Consider the following 19,343-nt stretch of genomic DNA (forward strand, 5'->3'; position numbering starts at 1 on the left):
GTGCTGCTGAAGCAAGTCCGTTTTTCGAATTTTTTTTTGTAAAAAAAAAGTTTTCCCAAAAAAAGCATTTTATGCATTTTTTAGGTTTTGTAGGGACTCCTGATGAAGTTTTGAGACATCTCCTACAACTACAGCACCAGAATTGTGCTGCTGAAGCAAGTCCGTTTTTTGGAATTTTTACGACAGGGTCCCCCCTTACGACATTTTAGCAAAAAATGTTTTTCGTAAAAAATGCATTTTATTACATTTTCTTACATTTACGGGTTTAGTCGGGACTCCTGATGACGTTTTGAGACATCTCCTACAACTACAGCACCAGAATTGTGCTGCTGAAGCAAGTCTGTTTTTTTGAATTTTTTTTAAGACATTTTGCAAAATATTTTTTTTCCGTAAAATATGCATTTTCTTCTAATTTCTTCCATTTTCGGGTTTAGTCGGGACTCCTGATGACGTTTTGAGACATCTCCTACAACTACAGCACCAGAATTGTGCTGCTGAAGCAAGTCCGTTTTTTGGCATTTTTACGACAGGGTCCCCCCCTTACGACATTTTAGCAAAAAATGTTTTTCTTAAAAAATGCATTTTCTTACATTTACGGGTTTAGTCGGGACTCCTGATGACGTTTTGAGACATCTCCTACAACTACAGCACCAGAATTGTGCTGCTGAAGCAAGTCCGTTTATTGGAATTTTTACGACATTTTAGCAAAAAATGTTTTTCGTAAAAAATGCATTTTATTACATTTTCTTACATTTACGGGTTTAGTCGGGACTCCTGATGACGTTTTGAGACATCTCCTACAACTACAGCACCAGAATTGTACTGCTGAAGCAAGTCAATTTTTTGGCATTTTTACGACAGGGTCCCCCCTTACGACATTTTAGCAAAAAATGTTTTTCTTAAAAAATGCATTTTCTTACATTTTCTTACATTTACGGGTTTAGTCGGGACTCCTGATGACGTTTTGAGACATCTCCTACAACTACAGCACCAGAATTGTGCTGCTGAAGCAAGTCCGTTTTTTGGAATTTTTACGACAGCCCTTACGACATTTTAGCAAAAAATGTTTTTCTTAAAAAATGCATTTTCTTACATTTACGGGTTTAGTCGGGACTCCTGATGACGTTTTGAGACATCTCCTACAACTACAGCACCAGAATTGTGCTGCTGAAGCAAGTCCGTTTTTTGGAATTTTTACGACAGGGTCCCCCCTTACGACATTTTAGCAAAAAATGTTTTTCTTAAAAAATGCATTTTCTTACATTTACGGGTTTAGTCGGGACTCCTGATGACGTTTTGAGACATCTCCTACAACTACAGCACCAGAATTGTGCTGCCAGAGACTGGAGCAGACCCAACAAAGCAACCAAGGCCGCCCACCAAACGGACTCTGGTGTGGCAGAGACCCGGCAGCTGGTCTCCATTGCCAAAAGGCTCCCGGGAGGCAGATCCAGAAGTCCACATTATGTTCTTTACAAGTGTATGTAAACTTTTGACCACGACTGGTGTACCTAATGAAGTGGCCTATTAGTGTATCATAATCAATTTACCACCCTTTTAATATACACTTTGAAGACTAAAATGATTTGAATAATTATAAATTTGTATTTAAATTCAACATTAAATGATCAAAATATATTTTTTCTTCCAGCAAAGTTTGCACATGCATGAACACTGTAAGGAAAATAAACACAGACTGGGTCAAATGATTTATTGGATGAATAAGTGACGTGAATTATATTTATATAGCGCTTTTTCTCTAGTGACTCAAAGCGCTTTTACATAGTGAAACCCAAATATCTAAGTTACATTTAAACCAGTGTGGGTGGGCACTGGGAGCAGGTGGGTAAAGTGTCTTGCCCGAGGACACAACGGCAGTGACTAGGATGGCGGAAGCGGGGTTCGAACCTGGAACCCTCAAGTTGCTGGCACCGCCCCAGTATATATATATACACACACACACACTGTAGGTGTCAATATTGTTGTTGTCGTTCTTTTAATGCGGACACGACGCTTCACTCGGCAGAAAAAAACATTTGACAGGATAGATTACATTCTAAGTATTTGATATATTTACATTCTTCAAGCACAATAACATCACAAGTCATAATTAAATCTAGTCTTTTCTGGTTGGCGTTTCTTGTAGGACCTTTTTTTTCTCCCCACAATAAATTATAAATACAAAATGATGGCTGCTCGTGGACTTTATTCTTTGACCGTTGACAGGCGGGAACAAACAAATGGATGAACTGTAAAGAAGGAGGGTGACCTCTCACTCAGGCCAGTTTTGTAGAACCCAGTAATTAGCAAGTGTGTGTGTGTGTGTGTGTGTGTGTGTGTGTTGCATAGTGTGTTGTTCTACACAATAATAGCCACATCGACTTGTGTTGAAGATTTAACATTGAATTACATTTAGTTGCCACGTAAAAGAAAAAAAACATACAAAACTGGAAAAGAAGCCATGTTTCATCCACGTGTCGCCATGGCAACGGCTCTCAGTGTCCGTTCATGATAGTCTGTGAGGAGGAGGAGGCGGTGGGGGGGACGGGGGTGCAGTGATGTCCGCTGGTGAAGAAGTTGTCCTCCCTCAGCTTGACGTGCTCGGGCAGCTCCAGCTGGACCTTGGCCTCCTCGATGTCGCCGTTGATGGCGGCGATCAGCGCCTCTGCCAAACCGGGGCGACAGAGGTCAGAGGTCAGTTTGACCCCTTGTTCTTTACAGCTGTTGCCGACTATTTTGTACTTTACCAGAATGAAGTGTAATATTAAGAGAATAAAGTTATTACTGAAGCTGACAATAATAAAAAGGTGTACTGAAGTAGTAATACTGCAATAATAATATTCCATAGACCAGTGTTTTTCAACCACTGTGCCGCGGCACACTAGTGTGCCGTGAGATACAGTCTGGTGTGCCGTGGGAGATGATCTCATTTCACCTATTTGGGTTAAAAATATTTTTTGCGAAGCAGTAATTATAATCTGCAAATGTTGTGTTGTTGTTGAGTGTCGGTGCTGTCTAGAGCTCGGCAGAGTAACCGTGTAATACTCTTCCATATCAGTAGGTGGCAGCCGGTAGCTAATTGCTTTGTAGATGTCGGAAACAGCGGGAGGCAGTGTGCAGGTAAAAAGGTGTCTAATGCTTAAACCAAAAATAAAGGTGAGTGCCCCTAAGAAACGGCATTGAAGCCTAGGGAAGGCTGTGCAGAACGAAACTAAAACTGAACTGGCTACAAAGTAAACAAAAACAGAATGCTGGACGACAGCAAAGACTTACTGCGGAGCAAAGACGGCGTCCACAAAGTACATCCGAACATGACATGACAATCAACAATGTCCCCACAAAGAAGGATAAAAACAACTTACATATTCTTGACTGCTAAAACAAAGTAGATGCGGGAAATACCGCTCAAAGGAAGACATGAAACTGCTACAGGAAAATACCAAAAAAAGAGCAAAAGCCACCAAAATAGGAGCGCAAGAGAAGAACTAAAACACTACACACAGGAAAACAGCAATAAACTCCAAATAAGTCAGGGTGTGATGTGACAGGTGGTGACAGTACACCTACTTTGAGATAAGAGCTATAGTGATGCATGCTTGGTTATGGTTTGAATTCATATCAAACACTTGCGACAACGACTTTTTACTGTCAGCTGAGTTTCGTTTTGTAATCATTTCTGCTGGTGGTGTGCCTCCGCATTTTTTCAACGCAAAAAATGTGCCTTGGCTCAAAAAAGGTTGAAAAACACTGCCATAGACAAGGTTTGATGTGAGTGTAAAAGGTCCAAAGACGTCTTTTATATTGTTGTAAAATAGAATAATTCCACAAGTCAAGGTTGAATACAACATAAAAATATGGGCTGCAGCTGTTACAATAATTGTTTCTAAATTATCACAAAAACTTTGTATTACATTGAGTTCCTGACAAGAAGACAAAAGGCTGTCTTTGAAACCTACCAAGAGTAAGACTCATAAAACTCCACTGTGTGTGAGGGGGGAAAGCAAGATGGTGTTCCTGTGTTCTTTCATGTATGGTAATCAACAGAAAGATATTGTTCTAACCCAAGGATTTCAAAGCGGAGAGATGACAGGATCGGCCCAATTTCCAGACGACCTCTTTTTGAAGTATTTTACAAACTCTTTTTGAACTGACCTTTTCTGTGAATTGTTTACGACCTTTTCTGTGAACTTTTTGCGACCTTTGTCCTTTAGAAACAGTGGTGGCCATGTGGTCGGGGAGGGTCCAAAATAAAAGAAGGAGGCATGCAATCTTTTGGCAGAGCGTGCTGAGACACTGTGCAAGGGTACAGCGTAAAGGCGACTCTCCTCAATATTGAGTCCAAATTGAATTCTGTCTCTGTTTGATTATTTGCTTCTTGTCTTGTTTAATAGATGTCATCAGTGTTTGAACCTGACAGCAGCTATCGATTATTTAGTTGGACATTTATCATTTATTAATCAAGTCATGGGATAAAAATACACTTTAAAGCCTCCATGCATGTTTTAGGAGAAACAGTTAAAAACAAAAATATTTCTGCTTGCCACATATGTCCCTTTTTTCTAATGAATACAAATGACCAAATGTATTAACTCATAAAATAATATCTCCGCTGTTGATGGCCACACAGATCACAGCACCGCTCATGTGGAAACTTTAGAATAGAATAGAAAGTAATATATTGATCCCTGGGGGAAATTCAGCACCACAGTTCGCTCACAATAAACAATAAACACTTAGTTGTTGTTGTTTTTTTAACATGTGAATAACAAATAGTCTATTACACAGCATTATTCACATGTGAATAACATAAATACAGTCTATAATACAGCATTATTCACAAGTGAATAATATAAATACAGTCTATAATACAGCATTATTCACATGTGAATAATATAAATAGTCTATTATACAGCATTATTCACATGTGAATAATATAAATACAGTCTATTATACAGCATTATTCACATGTGAATAACATAAATACAGTCTTTTATACAGCATTATTCACATGTGAATAACAGTCTATTATACAGCATTATTCACATGTGAATAATATAAATACAGTCTATAATACAGCATTATTCACATGTGAATAATATAAATAGTCTATTATACAGCATTATTCACAAGTGAATAATATAAATACAGTCTATTATACAGCATTATTCACATGTGAATAACATAAATACAGTCTATTATACAGCATTATTCACATGTGAATAACATAGTCTATTATACAGCATTATTCACAAGTGAATAATATAAATACAGTCTATAATACAGCATTATTCACATGTGAATAACATAAATACAGTCTATTATACAGCATTATTCACATGTGAATAATATAAATACAGTCTATTATACAGCATTATTCACATGTGAATAATATAAATACAGTCTATAATACAGCATTATTCACATGTGAATAATATAAATAGTCTATTATACAGCATTATTCACAAGTGAATAATATAAATACAGTCTATTATACAGCATTATTCACATGTGAATAACATAAATACAGTCTATTATACAGCATTATTCACATGTGAATAACAGTCTATTATACAGCATTATTCACAAGTGAATAATATAAATACAGTCTATAATACAGCATTATTCACATGTGAATAACATAAATACAGTCTATTATACAGCATTATTCACATGTGAATAATATAAGTACAGTCTATTATACAGCATTATTCACATGTGAATAACATAAATACAGTCTATTATACAGCATTATTCACAAGTGAATAATATAAATACAGTCTATAATACAGCATTATTCACATGTGAATAATATAAATAGTCTATTATACAGCATTATTCACAAGTGAATAATATAAATACAGTCTATTATACAGCATTATTCACATGTGAATAACATAAATACAGTCTATTATACAGCATTATTCACATGTGAATAACAGTCTATTATACAGCATTATTCACAAGTGAATATAAATACAGTCTATAATACAGCATTATTCACATGTGAATAACATAAATACAGTCTATAATACAGCATTATTCACATGTGAATAACATAAATACAGTCTATAATACAGCATTATACACATGTGAATAATATAAATAGTTTATTATACAGCATTATTCACATGTGAATAACATAAATACAGTCTATTATACAGCATTATTCACATGTGAATAACATAAATACAGTCTATTATACAGCATTATTCACATGTGAATAATATAAATAGTCTATTATACAGCATTATTCACATGTGAATAACATAAATACAGTCTATTATACAGCATTATTCACATGTGAATAATATAAATACAGTCTATTATACAGCATTATTCACATGTGAATAACATAAATACAGTCTATTATACAGCATTATTCACATGTGAATAACATAAATACAGTCTATAATACAGCATTATTCACATGTGAATAATATAGTTTATTATACAGCATTATTCACATGTGAATAACATAAATACAGTCTATTATACAGAATTATTCACATGTGAATAACATAAATACAGTCTATAATACAGCATTATTCACATGTGAATAATATAAATAGTCTATTATACAGCATTATTCACATGTGAATAACATAAATACAGTCTATAATACAGCATTATTCACATGTGAATAATATAGTTTATTATACAGCATTATTCACATGTGAATAACATAAATACAGTCTATTATACAGCATTATTCACATGTGAATAACATAAATACAGTCTATAATACAGCATTATTCACATGTGAATAATATAAATAGTCTATTATACAGCATTATTCACATGTGAATAACATAAATACAGTCTATAATACAGCATTATTCACATGTGAATATAAATAGTCTATTATACAGCATTATTCACAAGTGAATAATATAAATACAGTCTATAATACAGCATTATTCACATGTGAATAATACAAATAGTCTATTATACAGCATTATTCACAAGTGAATAATATAAATACAGTCTATTATACAGCATTATTCACATGTGAATAACATAAATACAGTCTATTATACAGCATTATTCACATGTGAATAACAGTCTATTATACAGCATTATTCACAAGTGAATAATATAAATACAGTCTATAATACAGCATTATTCACATGTGAATAATATAAATACAGTTTATTATACAGCATTATTCACATGTGAATAATATAAATACAGTCTATTATACAGCATTATTCACATGTGAATAATATAAATACAGTCTATTATACAGCATTATTCACAAGTGAATAATATAAATACAGTCTATTATACAGCATTATTCACATGTGAATAACATAAATACAGTCTATTATACAGCATTATTCACATGTGAATAACATAGTCTATTATACAGCATTATTCACAAGTGAATAATATAAATACAGTCTATAATACAGCATTATTCACATGTGAATAATATAAATACAGTCTATTATACAGCATTATTCACATGTGAATAACATAAATACAGTCTATTATACAGCATTATTCACATGTGAATAACATAGTCCATTATACAGCATTATTCACAAGTGAATAATATAAATACAGTCTATAATACAGCATTATTCACATGTGAATAATATAAATACAGTCTATTATACAGCATTATTCACATGTGAATAATATAAATACAGTCTATTATACAGCATTATTCACATGTGAATAATATAAATACAGTCTATTATACAGCATTATTCACATGTGAATAATATAAATACAGTCTATTATACAGCATTATTCACATGTGAATAATATAAATACAGTCTATTATACAGCATTATTCACATGTGAATAACATAAATACAGTCTATTATACAGCATTATTCACATGTGAATAACATAAATACAGTCTATTATACAGCATTATTCACATGTGAATAACAAATAGTCTATTATACAGCATTATTGGCATGTGAATAATATAAATACAGTCTACTATACAGCATTATTCACATGTGAATAACATAAATACAGTATATTATACAGCATTATTCACATGTGAATAACATAAATATATTTTATTATACAGCATTATTTACATGTGAATAACAGTCTATTATGCAGCATTATTCACATGTGAATAACATAAATACAGTCTATTATGCAGCATTATTCACATGTGAATAACATAAATACAGTCTATTATACAGCATTATTCACATGTGAATAACATAAGTACAGTATATTATACAGCATTATTTACATGTGAATAACAGTCTATTATACAGCATAATTTACATGTGAATAACAAATACAGTATATTATACAGCATTATTCACATGTGAATAACAAATACAGTATATTATACAGCATTATTCACATGTGAATAACATAAATACAGTCTATTATACAGCATTATTCACATGTGAATAACAAATACAGTCTATTATACAGCATTATTCACATGTGAATAACATAAATACAGTCTATTATACAGCATTATTCACATGTGAATAACAAATACAGTCTATTATACATTTAAGTACAGTCAAAAAGGAACATATGCATTATACAGTCTGATGGCTGTCGGTATGAAGGATTTTGTCTGCGTATTTAAAGTTCCAGGTACTTTGTCTGCGTATTTAAAGTTCCAGGTACTCCATTTGGTCTGGATTTCATCCATTTTCATTAAATGATTAGTCAATGCAACATAATATAATCATAAATTTTCTTTAATCAAATTAATCTGTGCCGACCACATGTTCATTCAAGGCTAAGGCAAAATATCGAGATATATATCGTGTATCGTGACATGGCCTAAAAATATCGAGATATTAATAAAAGGCCATATCGCCCAGCCCTACTTCTAGTACATATATACAAATGTTAGGTTTTGTAGGCCATGTGCACAAAAATGATTCCGGTTGGCGTGGACTTGATAAGGAAGAGCCTGACACCATGTGACCATGTGACATGACTATTCAGCTTTGGTAGAGGTTTGCTCTTGCTTTAGTTTTTGCATTCAACAAACAAACTATTCAGTCGTGACCAAAGTGTGTGTGTGTGTGTGTGTGTGTGAGTGTGTGAGTGTGTGTGTGTGTGTGTGTGTGTGTGTGAGTGTGTGTGTGTGTGTGGTTACCCAGTGAGTTGTAGCTTCTCTCTGGCCGGATGTAGCCCACCATGACCACACTGAGGGTCTCCCCGTAGAAGTCCTCCTTAAACTGGTGGATGACATGAGTCTCCTACGAGAACAAGGACATGTTGTGAATGTGGTCAATGCTCCATGATGATGACAACATGACTAATAATGTGTTCATAATCGGTCAGCTTCAGGCCAACAGCCAAAAGGAGTGAAACCATGAAAGTTTGGCCATTTTTTTCCCCCACAAAGGACCAACTTCTGTCCTCCTTGGTGCACATTAAGCCGATAAAACACTTTAATCTGGTATAGGGTACTGTTAGCATAATTATGTATATATTATCACACAACTTTATGCTTAAGGGCCGTTGCTATAAATTATTGTCAATTGTGCTGAAGTGGTATTTTTCTATCTGTGCAAAGCCGTCTCTATCAGTGTTGTGTCCAGACTCGGCCTGCCGACTGCCAAGGCCGAACATCGGGTACCGTGACGCAGACAAAGCATAGACGGGGCGATAGCACCAGCGTCAACACATTCGCATTTTTGTATAATCATATATCGTGTCTAACTGGAGTTGTCAAGATTACCCCCTTGCCTCAGCTTCAGTGATACAACAGGGACCTTCTAAATAAATAGAGGAAGCACGCGGGCTGGACTTTTAGAACGTAGTTTGGATCTGTAACTAGAATACAGCCCAAAACACGTGTCTCCTCATGAGCTAAATTGAACTCTGTCTCTGCATGATTCCTTGCTTCTTGTCTGATTAATAGATGTCATCAGTGTTTGAACCTGACAGGGTACCCACCATGGACTTTTTGGTGTTTTTGTAGTACGGGTTCCAGCCGATGCTCATCACCATTTTGTACACGTCGCCGTTGCCCACGCAGGCCCAGCCGTAGTAGATCCCCGTGCCGATGTCCGCCGGCAGATTGTCCACCACCGAGTCCGGGAAGTTGGCTGGAATAAAAACAATAAAGTGACATTTTTACAAGGAGAAGACAATACACTGGACCCTTCATTAGGTACACCTGCACAATGTAAACCCATGCAATTGGAGAAGTATTAAATAGTCTGCCTTTAAAACTGATAATCATGCTAATGGTGCATTATCACACAGAAATGGTAGTTTTTGTACGTCTTATTGAAATATTTTACATTATTTTGGCGACCTTAGTCATTGACAAAATAAAATTATAATTTTTGCGGAAAATGTACTTTTATTTAGGGCTGCGACGATTAAATCCTTTAGAAAAAGACTGATTTATATTATGTTACTTTGATTTATCATTTAAGGTGTGTAATTAACACAAATGTATAAAATCTAGACCGCAGAGATTGACCTGAAATTTAAAAACGGGGACTTTTTGCACGGCCGCTGCAATAGAGCATACATGAGAGCGGTGGTGCGTGTGGCGGCAAACATATTTTTTTTCCTTCTCATTTTTATTAATACACATATTGATGATGTGCATTTATTAGAAAAATAGAATGAAGGCTAAAGCAGAAAATGTTTTGTTTATTTCAACTTTTTTCCCTAAAATTTGCATTGAGGCTTTTATATTGTTTTATCCGTTTACTCGATTGTTCGAACAAACTCATTGACCAATTCCTCGTTCACTAAGAACAATCCATAGCTACAGCCCTACTTGTAATATTGTGAGAATAAAGCCATGATATTCCAAAATTTAAATCACACGATAATTGGTTATTCAAAATAAAAGTGAGATATGAGTAAAAAATATATATTTATATTTTAAGATAATTAAGTCCTCATACTGCAAGTAAAGTCAGGATTTTATGAAAAAAAAGTCAAGAGTTTTAAGACTTAAAATTATATTTGAAAAATAAAATATTACATTACCAGAATTGAAATAATGCAAAAGTCCATTCATCATTTTCTACAGCTTGTCCCTTTCAGGGTTGCTGCAGTCTATCTCAGCTGCATTCAGGTGGTAGGCGGGGTACACCCTGGACAAGTCGCCATAATGCAAAAGTAAAATCTATATATTTTGCAATATAAAATTAAAATTTTTTGACAGGTGAAAAACATTAAAATGTAACAAATTATTATTATTTTTTAAATATTTGTTATTGGGATTTGTTATGTATTTTATATATTATATAAAAATATAATATATTAATATATCAGTACATATTATATACTGTATATATAATATGTAAATACTACATATACCGTATTTTTCGGACTATAAATCGCAGTTTTTTTCATAGTTTGGCCGAGGGTGCGACTTATACTCAGGAGCGACTTATGTGTGAAATTATTAACACATTACCGTAAAATATCAAATAATATTATTTAGCTCATTCACGTAAGAGACTAGACATATGGGATTTAGCGATTAGGAGTGACAGATTGTTTGGTACACGTATAGCATGTTCTATATGTTATAGTTATTTGAATGACTCTTACCATAATATGTTACGTTAACATACCAGGCACCTTCTCAGTTGGTTATTTATGCCTCATATAACGTACACTTATTCAGCCTGTTGTCCACTATTCTTTATTTATTTTAAATTGCCTTTCAAATGTCTATTCTTGGTGTTGGCTTTTATCAAATACATTTCCCTCAAAAATGCGACTTATACTCCAGTGCGACTTATGTTTTTTCCCTTCTTTATTATGCATTTTCGGCCGGTGCGACTTATACTCCGAAAAATACGGTAATGCAAAAGTCCATACATTCATTTTCTACAGCTTGTCCCTTTCGGTGTCGCGGGGGGTGCTGCAGCCTATCTCAGCTGCATTCGGGTGGTAGGCGGGGTGGTACACCCTGGACAAGTCGCCATAATGCAAAAGTAAAATCTATATATTGTGCAATAGAAAATTGCAATTTCTTGACAGGTGAAAAACATTAAAATGTAACAATTTTTTAAATATCTTTGTGTGAGTGAAGATACTTTATTTACATTGACGGCAAGCCACGTTGGACTTAAGTGTGTTTTTCTCTTGCCAGGCTAACATCATAACTGGTTTATTTCGTATTTGGTTGAGTAGATAAGAGTGTGTTTATTCAGTGTTTAATCATGTAACAAGTGCTGCCAGCTTGGATAACATTGACCAACTCTTGCGCAAACAGCATCCGCCAAAAAAGCTATCTCTGTTAATCAGCAACGAGACAACATGCCTGCCTTATCCCACGTTAAGATGGCTATCTAAAGCCACGTAAACACAGTGCAGTTGCATTGTTTTGATCTGTATCATTTATAAACAGCAGTGTTTTTCAACCTTTTTTGAGCCAAGGCACATTTTTTCCATTGAAAAAATGTGGAGGCGCACCACCAGCAGAAATAATTAAAAATGAAACTCAGTAGCCGATATTGACAGTAAAAAGTCATTCCCACAATTGTTGGATATGAATTCAAACCATAACTAAGCATGCATAACTATAGCTCTTGTCTCATTTTAGCAATCAAGAACATTTCAGTTGTTGCTATCCTTTGTGGGGACATTGTTGATTGTCATTTCATGTACGGATGTACTTTGTGGACGCCGTCTGCTCCACACGATGTAAGTCTTTGCTGTCGTCCAGCATTCTGCTTTTGTTTACTGTTGGTACAAAATGTGGCTGCTAGACTTTTGACAAGAACAAGAAAGTTTGATCATATTACGCCTATACTGTATATACCTTTATATACAAATACCTATACTGGCTCACCTGCACTGGCTTCCTGTGCACTTAAGATGTGACTTTAAGGTTGTACTACTTACGTATAAAATACTACACGGTCAAGCTCCTGCCTATCTTGCCGATTGTATTGTACCATATGTCCCAGCAAGAAATCTGCGTTCAAAGAACTCCGGCTTATTAGTGATTCCCAGAGCCCAAAAAAAGTCTGCGGGCTATAGAGTACTCCAGTACTCTGGAATGCCCTCCCGGTAACAGTTAGAGATGCTACCTCAGTAGAAGCATTTAAGTCCCATCTTAAAACTCATTTGTATACTCTAGCCTTTAAATAGACCCCCTTTTTAGACCAGTTGATCTGCCGTTTCTTTTCTGCTCTGAGGGGGAGCACAGGCTCGGTGGCCAGAAGCGCTGGCTGTCCAAAGTCATAGATATAGAGATATAGATATATATATATTGTAGCTTCCCGGAAGAGTTAGTGCTGCAAGGGGTTCTGGGTATTTATTCTGTTGTGTTTATGTTGTGTTACGGTGCAGATGTTCTCCCGAAATGTGTTTGTCATTCTTGTTTGGTGTGGGTTCACAATTTGTAACAGTGTTAAAGTTGTTTATACGTCCACCCTCAGTGTGACCTGTATGGCCGTTGACCAAGTACGCGTTGCATTCACTTGTGTGTGTGAAAAGCCGTAGATATTATGTGACTGGGCCAGCACGCAAAGGCAACGCCTTTAAAGGTTTATTGGCGCTCTGTACTTCTCCCTACGTCCGTGTACACAGCTGCGTTTTAAAAAGTCATACATTTTACTTTTTGAAACAGATACAGATCATTTTTAAACTGATACCGATAATTCCGATATTACATTTTAGTGCATTTATCGGCCGATAATATTGGCAGTCCGATATTATCGGACATCTCTCATTTTTAACCCAATTAGGTGAAATGACATCATCTCACGACACTAGTGCCGCAGCACAGTGGTTGAAAAACACTGATATACCGTATTTTTCGGAGTATAAGTCACTCCGGAGTGTAAGTCGCACCGGCCGAAAATGCATAATAAAGAAGGGAAAAAACATATATAAGTCGCACTTGAGTATAAGTCGCATTTTTTGGGGAAATGTATTTGATAAAACCCAACACCAAGAATAGACATTAGAAAGGCAATTTAAAATATATAAAGAATAGTGAACAACAGGCTGAATAAGTGTACGTTATATGAGGCATAAATAACCAACTGAGAACGTGCCTGGTATGTTAACGTAACATATTATGGTAAGAGTCATTCAAATAACTATAACATATAGAACATGCTATACGTTTACCAAACAATCTGTCACTCCTAATCGCTAAATCCCATGAAATCTTATACGTCTGGTCTCTTACGTGAATGAGCTAAATAATATTATTTGATATTTTACGCTAATGTGTTAATAATTTCACACATAAGTCGCTCCCGAGTATAAGTCGCAACCCCGGCCAAACTATGAAAAAAACTGTGACTTATAGTCAGAAAAATACGGTACATGATTACGCATTTCCAATGTTATTTTACACCCGCTAAAAAAAAACAACAATACTTCTGCGTACCGCTAGATGGAGCCCGCGTACCAGCAGCGGTACCCGCGCCACACGTTGAGAATGCGCCTATCTAAGTCACATCAAAGACTAGTTTGTCCTGTGAACAAACATGGCGGCTGTTTGAAATAAACATTAAAGTCAAAGTTACCTGTGGGAATGCCCAGCTCCTTGCTGCCTCTCCCGAAGCCTCGAATGACTTCTCCCCGGCAGAAGTACGGCAGACTCTTCATTCCTGGAGGTCTGCTAGGAGCCGATGGTGGAAGCCGATGACCTCGAACACAGCGAGGCAGTCTAAACGGGCTAAAGTGTCAGCGCCGTCCCCACGGGAGAGTCCGGACGCCAAGGCCGACTTTAGTTGCTTATCAGCGGGTGTAAGAGCGAGTCACACGGCTGGGTGACGCTAGTAGTCAAAGGTTAGCGCCAGGAAGGGAAAGTTCACCTGCTAGAGTAGTGAGGAAACAATTAGCATTAGCGAATACCGGGCTAATTCTACAAACGTAATATTATTTATTAACTTTCCGTACAGGTGTTGGTGAGGGGGTGAGGACGGCTCTTCCAGTCTTCAGTTTTTAATGCGAGGTCCCGCCGTGACGCCGCCGAGCTTGTACAGCAGAGACCCCGGACATGTTTAATAAGTCGGCGGACGGAGGCGGTTTTACGTCATCGTGACGTCATCACCCCGTGACCGGAAACTAGTCGGATGGCGTTTTTAAAGAGAGCATTTATATATTATTTTTTAAAGGCACAAAAAACAGGTAGGGTATTGAGAAACTTAAATTTATGAATATAAAACTTAGCCAATAGTATAATGAGGTTGCAACGGTAAAATTAATTTTTTATTTTATTTTTTGTGACCGGAAACTAGTCCGATGCTTCCGCATTTATATCCATGGCTGGTAATTCATATCGGGATTACTGTTGGAAGAATATTTTAATGTCCACATTTTAAAAAATGTATGCACGATTTTGTATATCTTAATGTTCATATTGTTTTTATTTTTTTAAATTTTGATTTTGAATTTCTTTCTTTTTTTTCATTTTATTTTTATTGACATCCAGCATCAGACATTCCTATCCATTACATCATATTCACATACATCTTATATCTGTTGTCTGCCCTAATTGTCAAAATATTTTTTGTTTATATCCCAACCATACCACCCCCCCCCCCAAAAGAAAGAAACAGCAGAAAAACAAAGAAATATCTACAAATACATCAATTAAATAAACAAAAAAGAAATAATAATACATTAATAATAATAATAATCAGAAATTAAATAAAATATAAACAGATACATATATATACATATACACACACACATAAATATATATGCATATATATATACATACACACATATACACATATAGGGAGTAATCCTTTTTTTTTTTAAGCAGTACAATCACTAATTCAAAAAATTAAAGTCAGGCTTATGGGGCGTGACATAGATGACTCAGTTTTCCCAGTATAAAGTAAATTTCTCCAATTTATAATCAATAAAGGCAGTTATCTTCTCCATTTTTATATGTCCATTGTTGTTTCCATCCATTGCTTCAAAGTTGGGCCCTCCTGGGATATCCATTTCCTAATAATGGTCTTTTTACAAGCCACCAGTAGGATATTGATTAAGTGTTTACCTTTCTTCAGCCAGTCCACTGCTCCCCAAGGGGATGGGACAAATGCAGAGGACAAATTTCACCACATCTAGTGTGTGTGTGACAATCATTGGTACTTTAATCTTAATCTTTAATATGTCCAAAAAACAAAGTTTTACTTTCAAGGTTGCATATTTTATTTTATTTTTTTAATTTGATGTTTTTGAATTTCTTAAAACTTTATTTAAAATATGCAACGTTTAAATACAATCAATAAATAATAATAATCAAAACAAGAACAGAAAAATTACAAAAACAGTAAAAAACAGCGCCAGTTACTCAATAAAGTAACTAAATTAGAAGGCAATATATATATATGTAACAAAATGTAAAGCCATAGGCTCACACGTCCCGTAAATAATCCAAATTTGGAACACAGCATCATAGTTTTCACAGCTTTTTGGTTGTTAGAGGTAGAGAGTGTTTTAAAGTAGAGTTCTAATTCTTTTTTAAAGGCGCAACAAACAGGTGGGGTATTGAGAAACTTACATTTATGAATATAAAACTTAGCCAATAGTATAATGAGGTTGCAAAGGTAAAATTCATTTTTTGTGACCGGAAACTAGTCCGATGCTTCCGCATTTATATCCATGGCTGGTAATTCATATCGGGATTACTGTTGGAAAAATATTTTTAATGTCCACATTTTGAAAAATGTATGCAAGATTTTGTATATCTTAATGTTCATATTGTTTTTATTTTATTTTATTGTTTTTATTTTATTTTATTTTTTTTATTTTATGATTTTTACGGAGCCCCTAAAGTGACATGGGGTGAAATTATTTTTAAATAATTTTTTTTTATAAATTTTTTTTTAGACATGTCTAAAAAAATTTTAAAAAAATAAAAAAAATTCTTATTATTATTATTATTTTTTTATAAATTTATAAAAAGTTTCCCGTGTGTACGAGAAAGTTTCTCGTTCGTTTTCTTGTGCGCACAAGATACATGTCTAAAAAAAAAAATTATAAAAAAATAAATTTCCCCCATGTCCCTTTAGGGGCTCTGTAGTTTTTGAATTTCATAAAACTTTATCTAAAATATGCAACATTTACATACAATCAAGAAATGATGAAAAGAAAAGATGGTATTTGTATGTGAAGATAATTGTTGAAATAAAAAAGTAAAAAAAAAAAAAGAAAAAAAAAGGCTGTTACGTGGGGGGAAAACTTGTTAACTTAAATTGTCAGGAAAATTATTGTAAGGATAGATACTTTATTGTCATCAGGAAATGGCTCATCACATAACTTTAAAAAAGCGATTGTTTGAGCACATTTTTCCTTCAAAAGTGGAGGAAACAAAAAAAAAGTCTGGGGGATGAGAGATGCGTTTCCTAAAAAGGCTTTATTGACACATATTGATGTTATAACCTCTTCAGTAAAAAGGAAAATGTTGCAAAATAGGGAGTAAGTAGACATGTTGTTTTTTATCCACTAGAGGGCGCACTTGGATTGCGTTTCATGGACCATTTCCCCCCATTTAGGAAACAAAAGTTTTAATTGATTGCAAAAAATAGATAATTTTGGATTTGAAAAAAGTACATATTAATTTTAAATAGTATGATTTTTAATACAACAAATAGCAATATTAATAAAATGAAAATGGCACGTATGACCCAGCGCAGATATTAATAAGCCATGTTTTCATTATTGCTTTATACTTTATTTTGCCATACATTCAAACATAACTTAATTTTGTGAAAAAAAAAGTAAGAATAATTCCTTAAACAAGCTCAGTAGACGAGGACCAGAGTCCCTATGCAGATGATGTGAGCCATGTATTTTGAACAAATGATGATTCCACTAATTACCTATTAGTAATCACTCAGGTGATTACGCTAAATTAAAACATATTCTTTCAACATTAGATCTAATTCCACCCAATGAAGCCTCTTAAGTGCTACACAGTGAGCCTTAATAATAATAATATAATAGCAATGTTCTGTCATAATTGACTGGTAACTACATCACGACATGACATCTTTAGCATATGTGAAGATGATGAATATACATTGTTAGGACGTGAGGCGGCCCCCCGAGGGCCCACAGGTCAGGAGGCTTTTTGCAGATGTGAAGCTTGACTTTATTACACCAATAAAAAAAAGCCCGGAGACTCTTTGAAATGCTAAATGATCAATAACTGGGAGTCAGAAGAGCACCTTGCACTGGACATATTACCATGTTACTGCTGCAATTAACACCAACAAGGGAAAAGTGCAACGTTATTAAACACAACATCACATCGAGGGATGATGTTCGGAACCGGTTCTCCCGGTTGTTCGATAAGAAAAGAACCGTTCGATAAGAAAATAATCGATTCCATGGACTCAAATCCCTTTTTGAGAACCGGTTCTCGTTATCGAGGCCACTATAGTAAAGAAAAAGAGTTGGTTCTTTATTCGAATCCCTGGGAACGAATCCCGTCCCACAGGAAATGCCCTGTGGCACGTCCCAGGAAGTGACGTAGCTCAGTCATTCGGCGGCAGATACAGAAGCAGCAACAACAATGGACCGGAAAAAACGCCTCAAGGGATGGCTTCATTTTACAAAAAAATACGACGGGGAAACGGCTATCTGCAATTATTGCCAGGCTTCGCTCTCATGTAAGGGGGGGAAGTACAACAAGCATGATGAAACATGTTCCGGCTGTATATAACCTGAAGGTTAAAGAAAGGTGTCGTGGAGTCATTCCTGGAGGAGGCCACACTGATGGACCCCAGAAGGATGTTCCAATAGCAGCGGAAGTGCACTTTTTGGAGAGCTGTATTATTTTCAGTTTCGTGCCCAAGGGACTGATTTTATTTAACACTATATTATTATTTATACACCTGTAGATTCCTAATGAAGCCTTTAGCTTGACGCTCCTCTACTTTCTCCTGGCTCCGCTTACTGCGGCGACAACAAACACAACTCCAGACGCTCCTCTTCGTTTTGTATAGTTCACTTGTGAATTTAATCTATTCAAAACGTAAAACAATAACGATGTGGGAACAAATGAATGGCAAAATGAAGCGAGTTTGTTACAGTAAAAAAGAGTTAGAAAAAGTAAGAGTGAGGTTAAAAAAAACTGTGTGGCTCAATTCCCCCGCACCTGACTGCCATTACCCATAATACCTTGTGTCCAAAAACCAACCTACCACACAGATGCTTCCGCCATACATGCAATCAAACAGTTACGTCATCAAATTATTTAGACAAATGTAATAATTATTCTAAGCATGCAAATAAAGTAAATAGTCCCATTTTGGCTGAATAAACATAAAGCACCTTCCATAAAATATGTAAATTAACTCCAACAACATTTAGGCTCCTAGTGATCACAGAGACAGGTTGTTTTTGTGTTACTGTATATATTTGTTTTTCTGAAA

The 19,343-nt window shown here is 35.2% G+C and overlaps 1 protein-coding gene across 2 annotated transcripts; it reads right to left on the minus strand.

Moving 5' to 3' along the window:
* Positions 1-1,979: 1,979 nt before the first annotated feature.
* Positions 1,980-15,004, minus strand: rfk (riboflavin kinase). 2 transcript variants are annotated; one of them, XM_062024282.1, is made up of 5 exons: positions 14,848-15,004; positions 14,472-14,762; positions 9,904-10,055; positions 9,098-9,200; positions 1,980-2,665 (listed from the first exon to the last, which is right to left on the minus strand). In XM_062024282.1, the coding sequence occupies exons 2-5, from the start codon at positions 14,551-14,553 to the stop codon at positions 2,496-2,498; spliced, it is 507 nt and encodes a 168-aa protein (XP_061880266.1). In that variant the 5' UTR covers positions 14,554-14,762; positions 14,848-15,004; the 3' UTR covers positions 1,980-2,495. The 2 variants fall into 2 exon arrangements, with proteins under 2 accessions (XP_061880266.1, XP_061880265.1); XM_062024281.1 differs by having other exon boundaries at positions 14,472-14,765.
* Between the last annotated feature and the right edge of the window lie 4,339 nt (positions 15,005-19,343).

Source organism: Entelurus aequoreus, linkage group LG17 (genome assembly GCF_033978785.1).
Source record: "Entelurus aequoreus isolate RoL-2023_Sb linkage group LG17, RoL_Eaeq_v1.1, whole genome shotgun sequence".
NCBI lineage: Eukaryota > Metazoa > Chordata > Actinopteri > Syngnathiformes > Syngnathidae > Entelurus > Entelurus aequoreus.

What these genes read in the sequence shown, in the direction of transcription:
- rfk (XM_062024282.1), bottom strand. Translation starts at nt 14,553, where the DNA reads ATGAAGAGTCTGCCGTACTTCTGCCGGGGAGAAGTCATTCGAGGCTTC. An exon ending in GGAGCTGGGCATTCCCACAG is followed by an intron (nt 10,056 to 14,471) that starts GTAACTTTGACT and finishes TTTTTATTCCAG; the next exon opens with CCAACTTCCCGGACTCGGTG. An exon ending in AAAACACCAAAAAGTCCATG is followed by an intron (nt 9,201 to 9,903) that starts GTGGGTACCCTG and finishes TTGTTCTCGTAG; the next exon opens with GAGACTCATGTCATCCACCA.